The sequence below is a fragment of the Heptranchias perlo genome, chromosome 10, assembly GCF_035084215.1.
Source record: "Heptranchias perlo isolate sHepPer1 chromosome 10, sHepPer1.hap1, whole genome shotgun sequence".
Taxonomy (NCBI): domain Eukaryota; kingdom Metazoa; phylum Chordata; class Chondrichthyes; order Hexanchiformes; family Hexanchidae; genus Heptranchias; species Heptranchias perlo.
In genome coordinates, this window is record NC_090334.1 from 10,820,325 (window position 1) to 10,839,340 (window position 19,016).

At 46.1% G+C, this 19,016-nt stretch overlaps 1 protein-coding gene across 1 annotated transcript in view; it reads right to left on the minus strand.

Moving 5' to 3' along the window:
- tyro3 (TYRO3 protein tyrosine kinase) overlaps nucleotides 1–19,016 on the minus strand; it is a 168,981-nt gene that overhangs the window by 12,666 nt on the left and 137,299 nt on the right. The window contains exons 12-15 of the mRNA XM_067991213.1: nucleotides 11,037–11,132; nucleotides 9,964–10,044; nucleotides 8,156–8,248; nucleotides 6,522–6,643 (exon numbers count right to left, since the gene is read on the minus strand). Of these exons, the coding sequence (XP_067847314.1) occupies nucleotides 6,522–6,643; nucleotides 8,156–8,248; nucleotides 9,964–10,044; nucleotides 11,037–11,132 (392 nt within the window). The remainder of the gene's footprint in view (nucleotides 1–6,521; nucleotides 6,644–8,155; nucleotides 8,249–9,963; nucleotides 10,045–11,036; nucleotides 11,133–19,016) is intronic.

Consider the following 19,016-nt stretch of genomic DNA (forward strand, 5'->3'; position numbering starts at 1 on the left):
TAAGCCAAAGAAGGAGATATTGAGAAGGGTGAACAAAAACAGTCAAAGGGTTTTAATCAGGGTGTTAATGGAAAAGAGGGAGGTGGGAGGCGGAGGAAATTCCAGAGCCTATGGCCTAGGTGGCTAAAGTCACAGCTGCTAATGATGGAGGGAAGTGAGGGAGGTGCATTAGAGTAACAGAGAGCGTGGGGTGGGGGTTGTAGGGCTGGAGGAGGTTACACAGATAGGGAGGGGCAAGGCCATGATACAAGGAGGATAATTTTAAATTTGTGTTGCGGGACCAGGAGCCAATGTAGGTCAGCGAGCACAGGAGTGGTGGGTTAGTGGAGTTAGGAAATGGGCAGCAGAGTTTTGGATGAGCTGAAGTTTGTGGAGCGTGGAAGATGGGAGGCCGGCCAGGAGAGCATTGGAACAGTCACCTAGGGGTAACAAAGGCACGGATGAGGGTTTCAGCAGCAGATGAGCTGAGGCAGCAACGGAAACTGCCGATGTTATGGAGATATGATCTCGGAGGACACACGGGGAAGATGAGAAAGAAACTAAGAGATAGGCAGGTTCAGGACTAGGGCATGGGGGAGCATGGGTGGAGGTTTGGGTTGGAGCAAAGATGGGGGCCATACCAAGGGGAAGGGGGGAAGCGTTTGTGCCTCATAGACTTGAAGAATCAAATTGGGGGCCATACCAAGGGGAGTGACCTAGATGGAAGACAAGGGCGTCATAGGTGGAGGTTATAGGGTAGTTGAGCAAATCGACAGCTGCAGAGGTATCATGGTAAATGAAGGGCCAACGGCTAGATATTTGGGAGTTTGAAAGAGAGAGAGACACTCATGTCTCCAACCAGGGCAGAAAAGGAGAGAGAAAATAAGAGAGACACAATATGAACTAGGGCACAGAAGAAGACCCACATGCAGACATTAAGAACTACATCATAGAAAGAAAGTGAGAGAAAGAAAAAAGTACCATCCAAGACACAAAGTAGAGAGTGAGAAAGAGAGAGAGCAACAATCAAAACAGGTAGAGAGACAGAAAAAGAAAAAAGTCACGAAAAAGAGAGGAGGGGAGCAAGAGAGAGATGATCAACTAGGGCACAAAGAGAGAGAGAAAGAAACATATATCACCAACTAGGGCACGGATAAATGTGTGTCACCAAAAGCAATGACCTGAATTAACTGTGACAGCTGGATTAAAACAAGACTCTGTGCCAAACTTTGACTTCCAAATAATTCAGTTCCTTATCATAGTCTAATGATAGAGACGAAAGGCACAGGGGGCGAAATTGGTCTTCGCCAGTCACATGAAATGGGCTCGGAGCCAATCAGTTTTACCCAATTCTCGGACTGCTGATTCGCTACGAGCCCGTTTTGCACGAAGGCCAATTTCACCCCACAATGTCTTCATGAAAACTATGTTTGGCAGATGAGAGGAGCCTCTTAAACCAGACTTGATATTGTGACACGTAGGAACAGGAGCGGGCCATTCAGCCCCTCGAGCCTGTTCCACCATTCAATGATCATGGCTGACCTGTGTCCTAACTCCATATACCCACCTGAGCCCCATATCCCTTAATACCTTTGGTTAACAAAAATCTATCAATCGCAGATTTAAAATTAACAATTGAACCAGCACCAACTGCCGTTTGTGAAACAGACTTCCAAGCTTCTACCACCCGTTCCATGTAGAAATGTTTCCTAACTTCACTCCTGAAAGTCCTGCCTCTAATTTTTAGACTATGGCCCCATGTCCTGGACTCCTCAACCTCCCTATCTAACCTATCAGTTCCCCTTAATATCTTGAAAATTTCAATCAAATCATCACTTAATCTTCTAAATTCCAGGGAATACAACCCTAGTTTATGTAATCGCTCCTCGCAATTTAACTCTTGGAGTCCAGGTATCATTCAAGTAAATCTACGCTGCACTCACTCCAAGGCCAATATATCCTTCCTAAGGTGCGGTGCCCAGAACATTTTTTTTATTCGTTCATGGGATGTGGGCGTTGCTGGCAAGGCCAGCATTTATTGCCCATCCCTAATTGCCCTTGAGAAGGTGGTGGTGAGCCGCCTTCTTGAACCGCTGCAGTCCGTGTGGTGAAGGTTCTCCCACAGTGCTGTTAGGAAGGGAGTTCCAGGATTTTGACCCAGCGATGATGAAGGAACGGCGAAATATTTCCAAGTCGGGATGGTGTGTGACTTGGAGGGGAACGTGCAGGTGGTGGTGTTCCCATGTGCCCGCTGCCCTTGTCCTTCTAGGTGGTAGAGGTCACGGGTTTGGGAGGTGCTGTCGAAGAAGCCTTGGCGAGTTGCTGCAGTGCATCCTGTGGATGGTACACACTGCGCCGGTGGGGAAGGGAGTGAAAGTTTAGGGTGGTGGATGTGGGCCAATCAAGCGGGCTGCTTTGTCCTGGATGGTGTCGAGCTTCTTGAGTGTTGTTGGAGCTGCACTCATCCAGGCAAGTGGAGAGTATTCCATCACATTCCTGACTTGTGCCTTGTAAATGGTGGAAAGGCTTTGGGGAGTCAGGAGGTGAGTCACTCACCACAGAATACCCAGCCTCTGACCTGCTCTTGCAGCCACAGTATTTATATGGCTGGTCCAGTTAAGTTTCTGGTCAATGGTGACCCCCAGGATGTTGATGGTGGGGGATTCGGCAATGATAATGCCGTTGAATGTCAAGGGGAGGTGGTTAGACACTCTCTTGTTGGAGATGGTCATTGCCTGGCACTTGTCTGGTGCGAATGTTACTTGCCACTTATCAGCCCAAGCCTGGATGTTGTCCAGTTCTTGCTGCATGCGGGCACGGACTGCTTCATTATCTGAGGGGTTGCAAATGGAACTGAACACTGTGCAATCATCAGCGAACATCCCCATATCTGACCTTATGATGGAGGGAAGTTCATTGATGCAGCAGCTGAAGATGGTTGGGCTTAGTGGTTATGTTACTGGACTAGTAATCCAGAGGCCTAGACTAATAATCCGGAGTTATGAGTTCAAATCCCGGCACGGCAGCCGGGGAATTTAAATTCAATTAATTAAATAAAATCTGGAATTTAAAAAATGAGTATTATTAACGGTGGCCATGAAACTACCAGTAAAAACCCATCTGGTTCACTAATGCCCTTTAGGGAAGGAAACCTGCCATCCTTACCCGGTCTGGCCTATATGTGACTCGAGACCCACAGCAATGTGGTTGATTCTTAATTGCCCTCTGAAATGGCCGAGCAAGCCACTCAGTTGTAAAATCTCGCTACGAAAAGTCAGAATAAGAATAAAACCGGACGGACCACCCGGCATCGGACCACTAGGCACCGGACACGACAACGGCAAAAAAAACCAAGCCCAGTCGACCCTGCAAGGTCCTCCTTACTAACATCTGGGGACTTGTGCCAAAATTGGGAGAACTGTCCCACAGACTAGTCAAGCAACAGCCTGACATAGCCATACTCACAGAATCATACCTTTCAGCCAATGTCCCAGACTCTTCCATCACCATCTCTGGGTATGTCCTGTCCCACCGGCAGGACAGACCCACCAGAGGTGGCAGTACAGTGATATACAGTCAGGAGGGAGTGGCCCTGGGAGTCCTCAACATTGACTCTGGACCCCATGAAATCTCATGGCATCAGGTCAAACATGGGCAAGGAAACCTCCTGCTGATTACCACCGACCGCCCTCCCTCAGCTGATGAATCAGTCCTCCTCCATGTTGAGCACCACTTGGAGGTAGCACTGAGGGTAACAAGGGCACAGAATGTACTCTGGGTGGGGGACTTCAATGTCCATCACCAAGAGTGGCTCGGTAGCACCACTACTGACCGAGCTGGCCGAGTCCTGAAGGACATAGCTGCCAGACTGGGCCTGCGGCAGGTGGTGAGCGAATCAACACGAGGGAAAAACTTACTTGACCTTGTCCTCACCAATCTACCAGTCGCAAATGCATCTGTCCATGACAGTATTGGGAGGAGTGACCACAGCACAGTCCTCGTGGAGATGAAGTCCTGTCCTCGCACTGAGGACACCATCCAACGTGTTGTGTGGCACTACCACCGTGCTAAATGGGATAGATTCAGAACAGATCTAGCAGCTTAAAACTGGGCATCCATCAGGCGCTGTGGGCCATCAGAAGCAGCAGAATTGTATTCCAGCACAATCTGTAAACTCATGGCCCGGCATATTCCTCACTCTACCATTACCAACAAGCCAGGGGATCAACCCTGGTTCAATGAAGAGTGTAGAAGAGCATGCCAGGAGCGGCACCTAAAAATGAGGTGTCAACCTGGTGAAGCTACAACTCAGGACTACATGCATGTTAAACAGCGGAAGCAACATGCTATAGACAGAGCTAAGTGATTCCACAACCAACGGATCAGATCAAAGTCCTGCCACATCCAGTCGTGAATGGTGGTGGACAATTAAATAACTATCGGGAGGAGGAGGTTCTGTCATCATCCCCATCCTCAATGATGGCGGAGTCCAGCATATGAGTACAAAAGACAAGGCTGAAGCATTTGCAACCATCTTCAGCCAGAAGTGCCGAGTGGATGATCCATCTCAGCCTCCTCCCGATATCCCCACCATCATAGAAGCCAGTCTTCAGCCAATTTGATTCACTCCATGTGATATCAAGAAACGGCTGAGTGCACTGGATACAGCAAAGGCTCTGGGCCCCGACAACATCCCGGCTGTTGTGCTGAAGACCTGTGCTCCAGAACTAGCTGTGCCTCTAGCCAAGCCGTTCCAGTACAGCTACAACACTGGCATCTACCCGACAATGTGCAAAATTGCCCAGGTATGTCCTGTCCACAAAAAGCAGGACAAATCCAATCCGGCCAATTACCGCCCCATCAGTCTACTCTCAATCATCAGCAAAGTGATGGAAGGTGTCGTCGACAGTGCTATCAAAGCAGCACTTACTCACCAATAACCTGCTCACTGTTGCTCAGTTTGGGATCCGCCAGGACCACTCGGCTCCAGACCTCATTACAGCCTTGGTCCAAACATGGACAAAAGATCTAAATTCCAGAGATGAGGTCAGGGTGACTGCCCTTGACAACAAGGCAGCATTTGACTGAGTGTGGCACCAAGGAGCCCTAGTAAAATTGAAGTCAATGGGAATCAGGGGGAAAACTCTCCAGTGGTTGGGGTCATACCTCGCACAACTGAACACAGTACTCCAGGTGTGGTCTAACCAGGGCTTTGTATAGCTGTGGCATAACTTCTACCCCCTTATATTCTAGTCCTCTAGATATAAAGGCCAGTATTCCATTAAACTTTTTGATTATTATCTGTACCTGTTCACGACATTTTAATGATCTATGTAGATGGACCCCCTAATCCACTTTGGGCCTCCAGTGTTTCGAGCTTTTCACCATTTAGAAAGTACTCTGATCTATCCTTTTTAGGTCCAAAGTGGATGACCTCACACTTGCCTACACTGAAATCCATTTGCCACAGTTTTGTCCATTCACTTAATGTATTAATATCTCTCTGTAATTTTATGCTTCCATCTACACTGCTTACAATGCTGCCTATCTTTGTTTTTTTCAGCAAATTTGGATCTGTGGCTCTCTATCCCATCATCTAAGTCGTTAATAAATACAGTGAATAGTTGAGGCCCCAACACAGATCCCTGTGGGACATCACTAGTCACATCCTGCCAATTTGAGTACCTGCCAATTTGAGTCCCTGCCCATTATCCCTACTCTCTGCCTCCTGCCGCTCAGCCAATTTCCTAACCAGGTCAAGGCATGGTTTTTAATGAGATTTGCATCATCGCTTACATCGTTATGGTTATAGCAAACAAGAGGTTTCCTAAATGCTTTTCTGTGAAGACAGTGCCCCTTTAATGGATCTCACTTCAGTATAACTCTGTGACACACTAGCACAGAACAAGTTGTCCTCAGCAAACCCAGGATGCATTTCAGGAAGACAAGCAATGGGCTTCCCTGGTGGTGTGAAGAATTCAGTCCATAGGATGGATTCACATACAATACAGTGGTACATGGCTTGTAACACTTGGCAAGGGGGCTATGTGTGAGGGAATGTGCAATTACCTTTAAAAAATGGGGGCTTTCTATTTTATCTCTACCTTTTTGGCCAAATTTCTATTTATTCTTTTTCGCTGAGGGAAGACACACTGATGATCCTCTGGGACATCACTTAAGTGGCCAGTCTTCATGTATGAGCCTAGACTGTGAGTCGCAGTTGGCTATTCTCCTATGGGAGGCATCACTGATGAGGCCCTCACCTGACGTTTCCAGCAGGGGGCATCACTGGATAGCTGCTCCTCTCCCTGGCCCAAGGGGCCACTGAGGCCAATTCGATCAATCAACAGCTACGCTGGCTAAAGTCACCTGACTGGGGATTGAACCAGTCAGGTGACTTCAGCCAGTGTCCTTCCCGGTGTGGACGGCACAGTATCACACCACACACCGGCCAGACTAGCTCCTCTCTACTGCTAAATAATCCCGCAAGCAAATAGGCATGAGAGCAGGCCTTTGGACAGCAGCTGGGGTCACTGACTTACAACTGGTTGGTCTCCAAGCCTGGAGAGTACAAGGTAGGTGCGAAGGTCTCCATGCTTCATGAACGGCAGCAGGACCATGGGGACAGGAAGCCGGCGATGGGGTCGACTCTGTAGACTCACCCCTGGACGGTGCACAGGAGCAGAAAGAAGAAGGAGAAACGTTGATTTTACTTCAGGACATCAAATGCCGTGTTACACAAATCTTTGAAGGTGGCAGGACAAGTTGAACATAAGAAATAGGAGCAGGAGTAGGCCACACGGCCCCTCGAGCCTGCTCTGTCATTAAATCAGATCATCTTCAACCTCAACTCCACTTTCCCGCCTGATCGCCATATCCCTTGATTCCCATGGTGTCCAAAAATCTATGGATCTCAGTCTTGAATATATTCAATGACTCAGCATCCACAGCCCTCTGTTCCAAATATTCACGACCCACGAAATTTTGCCTCATCTCAGTCCTAAATGGCCGACCCCTTATTCTGAGACTGTGATCCCTAGTTCTAGACTCGCCAGCCAGGGGAAACATCCTCTCTTGAGAAGGCTGTTAAAAAAGCAGATGGGACCCTTGGCTTTATAAATAGAGGCATAGAGTCCAAAAGCAAGGAAGTTATGCAGGTCCTGCGGGTACCATAGACAGCACTGAACCTGGCCTACCAAATAAATAAAACATTGAATCATAGAATGATACAGCACAGAAGGAGGCCAGTCAGCCCATTGTGCCTTTGAAAGAGCTACCCAATTAGTCCCAACCCCCTGCTCATTCTTTCCCCATAGCCCTGGAAATTTTTCCCCTTCAAGTATTTATCCAATTCCAATTTGAAAGTTACTATTGAATCTGCTTCCACCATCTTTTCAGGCAGTGCATTCCAGATCATCACAACTCGCTGTGTAAATAAAATTCTCCTCATCTCCCTCCTGGTTCTTGTGCCAATTACCTTAAATCTGTGTCCTCTGGTTACTGACCCTCTGCCAATGGGAACAGTTTCTCCTTATTTATTCTATCAAAACCCTTCATTATTTTGAACACCTCTATCAAATCTCCTCTCAACCATCTCTGCTCTAAGCAGAACAATCCCAGCTTCTCCGGTCTCTCCACATAACTGAAGTCCCTCATCCCTGGAACCATTCTAGTAAATCTCTTCTGCACCCTCTCTAAGGCCTTGACGTCCTTCCTAAAGTGCGGTGCCCAGAATTGATGTGCTGCTGGATCAGAGCCTACCCCAGACACAAGGGCACGATAGGGCTGCAACATTGCAGCCCCAATCCTACGCCCCACGCTTGTGTGTATCAAAGCTCCATGCCAGCCATAGAACCCCACAACTTCTATAGTGTTACCACCCGCTACCAGGGTTGCCAACCCTCCAGGGTTGTCCAGGAATTGAAGATTAATCTCCCAGACACTTGCTGCGAGCATCCCAGGAGAGGATGGACGTGTCGGGCGACCAATGGCGGGAGAGTGGGGCGGGTCGGTTGGAGGCGGGAGGTCATGTGATGAAACCTCCTGGGGTACATCCAACCAGAGTTGGCAACACGACATGCTACATTTAATGGGTTTAGTAACTGAACATCAGGTGGCACTATTCTCCAACGGCTCTTCCAGACTCTGTACACACACTAGCCCCTGTAACACTCACCAATCACCTTAATGACGTTCGGGTGGTCAAATTCCTTCATGCAGGCCGCCTCTCGCAGGAACTCCTCGATATCTCCAGATGCGTTGATTTCAGCTGCGCGGGACAGAGAAATAGGAACTTAGGAACATAGGAACAGGAGTGGGCCATTCAGCCCCTCGATCCTGTTCCGCCATTCAATTAGATCATGGCTGATCTGTATCTTAATTGCATCTACCCACCTTGGTTCCGTATCCCTTAATACCCTCGTCTAACAAAAATCTACCAGTCTCATTTTTGACATTTTCAATTGAACCACAGCCTCAACAGCTTTTTGGGGAGAGAGTTCCAGATTTCCACTACCCTTTGTGTGAAGAAGTGCTTCCTGACATCACCCCTGAAAGGCCTAGCTCTAATTTTAAGGTTATGCCCCCTTGTTCTGGACTCTCCCACCAGAGGAAATAGTTTCTCTCTATCTACCCTATCAAATCCTATAATCATCTTAAAGACCTCAATTAGATCACCCGTTAATCTTCTAAACTCAAGGGAATACAAGCCCAGTCTATGCAACCTCATAATTTAACCCTTTTCGCCTCGGTATCATTCTGGGGTGCGTCAAGTACAAAAAGAGGCACGGTAGATCCATCTCAAGCTTCCGACAAGCAGCTTTAGCAACTGTAAGCTCAACTCTCAGGTTGCCATGGTTTCCAGCCCTGGTGATGACCATCTCTCAATCTCACCAGCCTCAGTTCGGGGGTGAGTATCGTTCCTTCCAGCCTTTCCGGGGATTGTTCAGAAGCTGCAACTGTCTCATGCACTAACTCCCACGGATTTGATCATGTGGCTGGAAATAATATCATTAAGATTTAAAATTTAAAGAAAGATCAGAGATGGTCAACGCCTACAGTGTAGGAAAAAAGGAGATAGGGAGCATCAGTCTCCCATGGCGAATATTAAATGGTTCCAGAGAAGTTAAAGCCAGAATATCACTTCAAGTTATGCCAGGAAAATAAAAGCATCATTTTATAGATTTTTTTAAAAACATCTTAAGAATGTACTCAAAGAGTGACAAAAAAAAAGCACGACAAATGTTTGGAAATGAGTGGGAGAGTGGAGTGAAGGTGTGTTAAAAGAAAGAGAGAACTTTCATTTCTACAGTGCCTTTCACGATCTCAGGAAGCCCCAAAGTGCTTTACAGCCAATTAATTACTTTTGAAGTGTAGTCACTGTTGTAATGTAGGAAACGTGGCAGCCAATTTGCGCACAGCAAGATCCCACAAACAGCAATGAGATAATGACCAGATAATCTGTTTTTAGGTGTTGGTTGAGGAATAAATATTGACCAGGACACCAGAGAGACCTCCCCTGCTCTTCTTCGAAATAGTGCCATGAGATCTTTTACATCCACCTGAGAGGGCAGACAGGACCTCAGTTTAACATCTCATCTGAAAGACAGCACCTCTGACAGTGCAGCACTCCCTCAGTACTACACTGGAAGTGTCAAGCCTGGATTCTGTGCTCAAATCTCTGGAGTGGGACTTGAACCCATGACCTTCTGATTCAAAGGCGAGAGTGTTATCCACTGAGCCACGTCTGAAAATTGCCACGGGTCACTACAGTGGGAGAGTTAAAGTAACAGAGGAATCAGCCTCAATGGGCTACATGGCCTTTTCTCATCTTTGACAGTCTCAAGCTAAGATGAATGGGGAGGGGGGAGCCCAGATATGTCTGTACGGCTTAGCCAATCACATCAAGACAGGAAACCCAAAGGCCGAGCATCCACATCCGTCCAATCACACTTCACCCTCGAGCTGGACAATCGTTTCACTCACTTTTCAGCATTTTCACAGCCACCTGTTGCGAGGGCCCATCCTCCATCTTTAAACGAGCCTCCTTGACTGAGCCAAATTCCCCTGGAAAATCAAACGGAAACAAATGTTGGCAAATCAGATAATAATATAAATCGATAATAAATAGTGATGGGGTGCTAAGTGATTCGTCAGGTGGGGTCAGGATGGGGTTATGAGGTTTATCCAGTGACCAATAGCGCATAACATACAGGCCCAAATTTAGGCTACCAACTCACCATTAAAGAAGGAAGGAAGAAAGGGCTTGTATTTATATAGGGCCTTTCACGACCTCAGGACATCAAAAAGCGCTTTACAGCCAGTGAAGCACTTCTGAAGTGTAGTCACCGTTGCAATGTAGGAAACGCGGCAGCCTATTTGCGCACAGCAAGATCCCGCAAACACTAAATAAGATAATGACCAGATCATTTTTGTTTTAGTGATGTTGGTTGAGGGATAAATATTGGCCGGGGCCACCAGGGAGAACTGTCCTGCTCTTCTTCGAAATAGTGGAATCTTTCACGTCCACCTGAGAGGGCAGATGGAGCTTCAGTTTAACGTCTCATCCGAAAGACGGCACCTCCGGCAGTGCAGCACTCCCTCAAGAGTCACGGTTGACAACTCTGTCAAGTGATGCACCTTCTTTATGCCACCAGTGAATCCACCGAACTTAACGATGCTACGGCTAGTCTCAGCTGCCCTCTCCTCTCCTGAACCCAATAACTCATACAATTCCACCAGTGCACATAGTCATCACCTAAACCGTCTTGTACTTTCCAGTGTGTAATTGAGCGAATCAGTGTCTTCAAGAAAGAAGTTAAGGGAAAGGTCAGCCAGAGTTCCAGTGACTCCCCTCCCACCATTGTGGAAAGTGCACTTGTCTAGAACTTGGGTGAGGACACAGATGCGCTATCCCTCCGTGGTTGAATGGCCTGCTGATATCGTCTAAGCAAACAGAAACTTGGGTAAGCCCGAAAGAAGTGCAAGTGTACGAGTCAGTACCTTCAGGAGAGGAAGGGAGAAAATCAGGCGAGAGAAAACATCCCAAAAAGACTGACCTCTGCCCAGTGTCCGTCCCAGTTCGAGCTGCCTTTCATGGATGAAAATATCTTCCAGTTTCTGCTTCAAAGCATTGCTGATTCCCAAAGTGTCGACTGCATCAAGACAAAAACACAACATTACTGGGAATGTGTGCAAGGGCATCGAGAAGAGCAGAGAGAGATACAAGAGGCTAGAGAAGGTAACTGAATGAGTAAAGGAAATTGTCCTTAACTAGAGTAAGTGAGTGAGTGAAAGAGCAAGTGGGCAAGTGAAACAGTGAGTGAGCGAGCGAAAGAGAGAGTGAGTGAGCGAAAGAGTGAGTGAGTGAGCGAAAGAGTGAGTGAGTGAGCGAAAGAGTGAGTGAGTGAGCGAAAGAGTGAGTGAGAAAGTGAAAAAGCAAGTGAGTGAGCAAGTGAAAGAGCGAGTGAAAGAGCGAAAGAGCGAGTGAGTGAGTGGGTGAGTGAGCGAAAGAGTGAGTGAGTGAAAGAGTGAGTGAGTGAGCGACAGAGTGAAAGTGAGTGAAAGAGCGAGTGAACGGAAGAGCGAGTGAGTGAGTGAAAGAGTGAGTGAGTGAGCGAAAGAGTGAGTGTGAGTGAATGAAAGAGTGAGTGTGAGTGAATGAAAGAGTGAGTGAGTGAAAGAGCAAGTGAGTGAGTGAGCGAAAGAGTGAGTGAGTGAGTGAGTGAGTGAGTGAAAGAGTGAGCGAAAGAGTGAGTGAAAGAGTGAGCGAAAGAGTGTGTGAAAGAGTGAGAGTGAGTGAAAGCGAGTGAGTGAGCAAAAGAGTGAGTGAAAGTGAGTGAAAGAGTGAGTGAGAGTGAGCGAAAGAGTGAAAGAGTGAGTGAGTGAATGAAAGAGTGAGAGTGAGCGAGAGAGTGAGTGAGTCAAAGAGTGAGTGAATGAAAGAGTGAGTGAATGAAAGAGTGAGTGAATGAAAGAGTGAGTGAGTGAAAGAGTGAGTGAATGAAAGTGAGTGAGTGAAAGAGTGAGTGAATGAAAGTGAGTGAGTGAAAGCGTGAAAGCGTGAGTGAAAGAGTGAGTGTGTGAGTGCAAGAATGAGTGAGTGAGTGAGTGAAATAGGGAGTGAGTGAATAAGTGAGTGAGTAAAATAGTGAGTGAGTGAAAGAGTGAGTGAAAGAGTAAGTGAGCGCAAGAGTGAGAGAGCGCATGAGTGAGTGAAAGAGTGAGTGAGTGAAAGAGTGAGTGAGCGAAAGAGTGAGTGAGCGAAAGAGTGAGTGAAAGAGTAGGTGACTGAAAGAGTGAGTGAGTGAAAGAGTGAGTGAAAGAGAGAGTGAATGAGTGAAAGAGTGAGTGAGTAAAATAGCGAGTGAGAAAATAGTGAGTGAGTGAAAGAGTGAGTGAGTGAAAGCGTGAGTGAAAGAGTGTGAGTGAAAGAGTGAGAGTGAGTGAGAGTGAGTGAGTGAGCAAAAGAGTGAGTGAGTGAGTGAAAGTGAGTGAGTGAGCGAAAGAGCGAGTGAGTGAAAGAGTGAGCAAAAGAGTGTGAGTGAAAGAGTGAGAGTGAGTGAGTGAGCAAAAGAGTGAGTGAGTGAAAGTGAGTGAAAGAGTGAGTGAGTGAGCGAAAGAGTGAGTGAATGAGTGAGTGAAAGTGAGTGAGTGAGTGAAAGTGAGTGAGTGCAAGAATGAGTGAGTGAGTGAAAGAGTAAGTGAAAGAGTAAATGAGCGCAAGAATGAGTGAGCGCAAGAATGAGTGAAAGAGAGAGTGAGTGAGTAAAATAGTGAGTGAGTAAAATAGTGAGTGAGTGAGCGAAAGAGTGAGTGAGCGAAAGAGTGAGTGAGTGAAAGAGTGAGTGAAAGTGAGTGAGTGAGTGAGAGTGAAAGCGTGAGTGAAAGAGTGAGTGAGTGCAAGAATGAGTGAGCGAAAGAATGAATGAGAGAGAGTGAGTGAAAGAGTGAGTGAGTGAAATAGTGATTGAGTAAACTAGTGAGTGAGTGAGAGAAAGAGTGAAAGCGTGAGTGAAAGATTGAGTGAGTGAAAGAGTGAGTGAGTGAAGGAGTGAAATAGTGAGTGAGTAAAATAGTGAGAGTGAGTGAAATAGTGAGTGAGAGAGAGTGAGTGAAAGAGTGAGTGAGTGAAATAGTGATTGAGTAAACTAGTGAGTGAGTGAGAGAAAGAGTGAAAGCGTGAGTGAAAGATTGAGTGAGTGAAAGAGTGAGTGAGTGAAGGAGTGAAATAGTGAGTGAGTAAAATAGTGAGAGTGAGTGAAATAGTGAGTGAGAGAGAGTGAGTGAAAGAGTGAGTGAGTGAAATAGTGATTGAGTAAACTAGTGAGTGAGTGAGAGAAAGAGTGAAAGCGTGAGTGAAAGATTGAGTGAGTGAAAGAGTGAGTGAGTGAAGGAGTGAAATAGTGAGTGAGTAAAATAGTGAGAGTGAGTGAAATAGTGAGTGAGTAAAATAGTGAGCGAGTGCGTGAAAGAGCGAGTGAACGGAAGAGCGAGTGAGTGAGTGAAAGAGTGAGTGAGTGAGCAAAAGAGTGAGTGTGAGTGAATGAAAGAGTGAGTGAGTGAGTGAAAGAGCAAGTGAGTGAGTGAAAGAGCAAGTGAGTGAGTGAGCGAAAGAGCGAGTGAGTGAAAGAGTGAGTGAGTGAGTGAAAGAGTGTGTGAAAGAGTGAGAGTGAGCGAAAGTGAGTGAAAGAGTGAGTGAGAGTGAGCGAAAGAGTGAGTGAGTGAAAGAGTGAGTGAGTGAATGAAAGAGTGAGTGAGTGAGCGAAAGAGTGAGTGTGAGTGAATGAAAGAGTGAGTGTGAGTGAATGAAAGAGTGAGTGAGTGAGTGAAAGAGCAAGTGAGTGAGTGAAAGAGCAAGTGAGTGAGTGAGCAAAAGAGCGAGTGAGTGAAAGAGTGAGTGAGTGAGTGAAAGAGTGAGTGAGTGAGTGAAAGAGTGAGTGAGTGAGTGAGTGAAAGAGTGAGCGAAAGAGTGTGTGAAAGAGTGAGAGTGAGTGAAAGTGAGTGAGTGAGCGAAAGTGAGTGAAAGAGTGAGTGAGTGAAAGAGTGAGTGAGTGAATGAAAGAGTGAGTGAGTGAGCGAAAGAGTGAGTGAGAGTGAGCGAAAGAGTGAGTGAGTGAAAGAGTGAGTGAGTGAATGAAAGAGTGAGTGAGTGAATGAAAGAGTGAGTGAATGAAAGAGTGAGTGAATGAGTGAGTGAGTGAAAGCGTGAGTGAAAGCGTGAGTGAGTGAATGAAAGAGTGAGTGAGTGAATGAAAGAGTGAGTGAGTGAATGAAAGAGTGAGTGAGTGAAAAAGTGAGTGAATGAAAGAGTGAGTGAATGAAAGAGTGAGTGAGTGAAAGCGTGAGTGAAAGCGTGAGTGAAAGATTGAGTGAGTGAGTGCAAGAATGAGTGAGTGAGTGAGTGAAATAGTGAGTGAGTGAAATAGTGAGTGAAAGAGTAAGTGAGCGCAGAGTGAGAGAGCGCATGAGTGAGCGAAAGAGTGAGTGAGTGAAAGAGTGAGTGAGCGAAAGAGTGAGTGAGCGAAAGAGTGAGTGAGCAAAAGAGTGAGTGAGCGAAAGAGTGAGTGAAAGAGTAGGTGACTGAAAGAGTGAGTGAGTGAAAGAGTGAGCAAAAGAGTGTGAGTGAAAGAGTAAGAGTGAGTGAGAGTGAGTGAGTGAGCAAAAGAGTGAGTGAGTGAAAGTGAGTGAGTGAGTGAGTGAGCGAAAGAGTGAGCAAAAGAGTGTGAGTGAAAGAGTGAGAGTGAGTGAGTGAGCAAAAGAGTGAGTGAGTGAAAGTGAGTGAAAGAGTGAGTGAGTGCAAGAATGAGTGAATGAGTGAGTGAGTGAAAGAGTAAGTGAAAGAGTAAATGAGCGCAAGAATGAGTGAGCGCAAGAATGAGTGAAAGAGCGAGTGAGTGAGTGAAAGAGTGAGTGAGTAAAATAGTGAGTGAGTAAAATAGTGAGTGAGTGAGTGAGAGAAAGAGTGAAAGCGTGAGTGAAAGATTGAGTGAGTGAAAGAGTGAGTGAGTGAAAGAGTGAGTGAAAGTGAGTGAGTGAAAGAGTGAGTGAGTGAGCGACAGAGTGAATGTGCGAGTGAGCGGAAGAGCGAGTGAGTGAATGAAAGAGTGAGTGAGTGAAAGAGTGAGTGAGTGAAAGAGTGAGCAAAAGAGTGTGAGTGAAAGAGTAAAAGTGAGTGAGAGTGAGTGAGTGAGCAAAAGAGTGAGTGAGTGAAAGTGAGTGAGTGAGTGAGTGAGCGAAAGAGCGAGTGAGTGAAAGAGTGAGCAAAAGAGTGTGAGTGAAAGAGTGGGAGTGAGTGAGTGAGCAAAAGAGTGAGTGAGTGAAAGTGAGTGAAAGAGTGAGCGAAAGAGTGAGTGAATGAGTGAGTGAAAGAGTGAGTGAGTGCAAGAATGAGTGAATGAGTGAGTGAGTGAAAGAGTAAGTGAAAGAGTAAATGAGCGCAAGAATGAGTGAGCGCAAGAATGAGTGAAAGAACGAGTGAGTGAGTGAAAGAGTGAGTGAGTAAAATAGTGAGTGAGTAAAATAGTGAGTGAGTAAAATAGTGAGTGAGTGAGTGAGAGAAAGAGTGAAAGCGTGAGTGAAAGAGTGAGTGAGTAAAATAGTGAGAGTGAGTGAAATAGTGAGTGAGTAAAATAGTGAGCGAGTGCGTGAAAGAGCGAGTGAACGGAAGAGCGAGTGAGTGAGTGAAAGAGTGAGTGAGTGAGCAAAAGAGTGAGTGTGAGTGAATGAAAGAGTGAGTGAGTGAGTGAAAGAGCAAGTGAGTGAGCGAAAGAGCGAGTGAGTGAGTGAAAGAGTGAGCGAAAGAGTGTGTGAAAGAGTGAGAGTGAGTGAAAGTGAGAGAGTGAGCGAAAGTGAGTGAAAGAGTGAGTGAGAGTGAGCGAAAGAGTGAGTGAGTGAAAGAGTGAGTGAGTGAATGAAAGAGTGAGTGTGAGTGAATGAAAGAGTGAGTGAGTGAGTGAAAGAGCAAGTGAGTGAGTGAAAGAGCAAGTGAGTGAGTGAGCAAAAGAGCGAGTGAGTGAAAGAGTGAGTGAGTGAGTGAAAGAGTGAGTGAGTGAGTGAAAGAGTGAGCGAAAGAGTGTGTGAAAGAGTGAGAGTGAGTGAAAGTGAGTGAGTGAGCGAAAGTGAGTGAAAGAGTGAGTGAGTGAAAGAGTGAGTGAGTGAATGAAAGAGTGAGTGAGTGAGTGAAAGAGTGAGTGAGAGTGAGCGAAAGAGTGAGTGAAAGAGTGAGTGAGTGAATGAAAGAGTGAGTGAGTGAATGAAAGAGTGAGTGAATGAAAGAGTGAGTGAGTAAAAGCATGAGTGAAAGCGTGAGTGAGTGAATGAAAGAGTGAGTGAGTGAATGAAAGAGTGAGTGAGTGAATGAAAGAGTGAGTGAGTGAAAAAGTGAGTGAATGAAAGAGTGAGTGAATGAAAGAGTGAGTGAGTGAAAGCGTGAGTGAAAGCGTGAGTGAAAGAGTGAGTGAGTGAGTGCAAGAATGAGTGAGTGAGTGAAAAAGTGAGTGAGTGAAATAGTGAGTGAAAGAGTAAGTGAGCGCAGAGTGAGAGAGCGCATGAGTGAGCGAAAGAGTGAGTGAGTGAAAGAGTGAGTGAGCGAAAGAGTGAGTGAGCGAAAGAGTGAGTGAGCAAAAGAGTGAGTGAGCGAAAGAGTGAGTGAAAGAGTAGGTGACTGAAAGAGTGAGTGAGTGAAAGAGTGAGCAAAAGAGTGTGAGTGAAAGAGTAAGAGTGAGTGAGAGTGAGTGAGTGAGCAAAAGAGTGAGTGAGTGAAAGTGAGTGAGTGAGTGAGTGAGCGAAAAAGTGAGCAAAAGAGTGTGAGTGAAAGAGTGAGAGTGAGTGAGTGAGCAAAAGAGTGAGTGAGTGAAAGTGAGTGAAAGAGTGAGTGAGTGCAAGAATGAGTGAATGAGTGAGTGAGTGAAAGAGTAAGTGAAAGAGTAAATGAGCGCAAGAATGAGTGAGCGCAAGAATGAGTGAAAGAGCGAGTGAGTGAGTGAAAGAGTGAGTGAGTAAAATAGTGAGTGAGTAAAATAGTGAGTGAGTGAGTGAGAGAAAGAGTGAAAGCGTGAGTGAAAGAGTGAGTGAGTGAAAGAGTGAGTGAAAGTGAGTGAGTGAAAGAGTGAGTGAGTGAGCGACAGAGTGAATGAGCGAGTGAGCGGAAGAGCGAGTGAGTGAATGAAAGAGTGAGTGAGTGAAAGAGTGAGTGAGTGAAAGAGTGAGCAAAAGAGTGTGAGTGAAAGAGTAAAAGTGAGTGAGAGTGAGTGAGTGAGCAAAAGAGTGAGTGAGTGAAAGTGAGTGAGTGAGTGAGTGAGTGAGCGAAAGAGCGAGTGAGTGAAAGAGTGAGCAAAAGAGTGTGAGTGAAAGAGTGGGAGTGAGTGAGTGAGCAAAAGAGTGAGTGAGTGAAAGTGAGTGAAAGAGTGAGCGAAAGAGTGAGTGAATGAGTGAGTGAGTGAGTGAAAGAGTGAGTGAGTGCAAGAATGAGTGAATGAGTGAGTGAGTGAATGAAAGAGTGAGTGGGTGAAAAAGTGAGTGAATGAAAGAGTGAGTGAATGAAAGAGTGAGTGAGTGAAAGCGTGAGTGAAAGCGTGAGTGAAAGATTGAGTGAGTGAGTGCAAGAATGAGTGAGTGAGTGAGTGAAATAGTGAGTGAGTGAAATAGTGAGTGAAAGAGTAAGTGAGCGCAGAGTGAGAGAGCGCATGAGTGAGCGAAAGAGTGAGTGAGTGAAAGAGTGAGTGAGCGAAAGAGTGAGTGAGCGAAAGAGTGAGTGAGCAAAAGAGTGAGTGAGCGAAAGAGTGAGTGAAAGAGTAGGTGACTGAAAGAGTGAGTGAGTGAAAGAGTGAGCAAAAGAGTGTGAGTGAAAGAGTAAGAGTGAGTGAGAGTGAGTGAGTGAGCAAAAGAGTGAGTGAGTGAAAGTGAGTGAGTGAGTGAGTGAGCGAAAGAGTGAGCAAAAGAGTGTGAGTGAAAGAGTGAGAGTGAGTGAGTGAGCAAAAGAGTGAGTGAGTGAAAGTGAGTGAAAGAGTGAGTGAGTGCAAGAATGAGTGAATGAGTGAGTGAGTGAAAGAGTAAGTGAAAGAGTAAATGAGCGCAAGAATGAGTGAGCGCAAGAATGAGTGAAAGAGCGAGTGAGTGAGTGAAAGAGTGAGTGAGTAAAATAGTGAGTGAGTAAAATAGTGAGTGAGTGAGTGAGAGAAAGAGTGAAAGCGTGAGTGAAAGATTGAGTGAGTGAAAGAGTGAGTGAGTGAAAGAGTGAGTGAAAGTGAGTGAGTGAAAGAGTGAGTGAGTGAGCGGCAGAGTGAATGTGCGAGTGAGCGGAAGAGCGAGTGAGTGAATGAAAGAGTGAGTGAGTGAAAGAGTGAGTGAGTGAAAGAGTGAGCAAAAGAGTGTGAGTGAAAGAGTAAAAGTGAGTGAGAGTGAGTGAGTGAGCAAAAGAGTAAGTGAGTGAAAGTGAGTGAGTGAGTGAGTGAGCGAAAGAGCGAGTGAGTGAAAGAGTGAGCAAAAGAGTGTGAGTGAAAGAGTGGGAGTGAGTGAGTGAGCAAAAGAGTGAGTGAGTGAAAGTGAGTGAAAGAGTGAGCGAAAGAGTGAGTGAATGAATGAGTGAAAGAGTGAGTGAGTGCAAGAATGAGTGAATGAGTGAGTGAGTGAAAGAGTAAGTGAAAGAGTAAATGAGCGCAAGAATGAGTGAGCGCAAGAATGAGTGAAAGAACGAGTGAGTGAGTGAAAGAGTGAGTGAGTAAAATAGTGAGTGAGTAAAATAGTGAGTGAGTAAAATAGTGAGTGAGTGAGTGAGAGAAAGAGTGAAAGCGTGAGTGAAAGAGTGAGTGAGTAAAATAGTGAGAGTGAGTGAAATAGTGAGTGAGTAAAATAGTGAGCGAGTGCGTGAAAGAGCGAGTGAACGGAAGAGCGAGTGAGTGAGTGAAAGAGTGAGTGAGTGAGCAAAAGAGTGAGTGTGAGTGAATGAAAGAGTGAGTGAGTGAGTGAAAGAGCAAGTGAGTGAGCGAAAGAGCGAGTGAGTGAGTGAAAGAGTGAGCGAAAGAGTGTGTGAAAGAGTG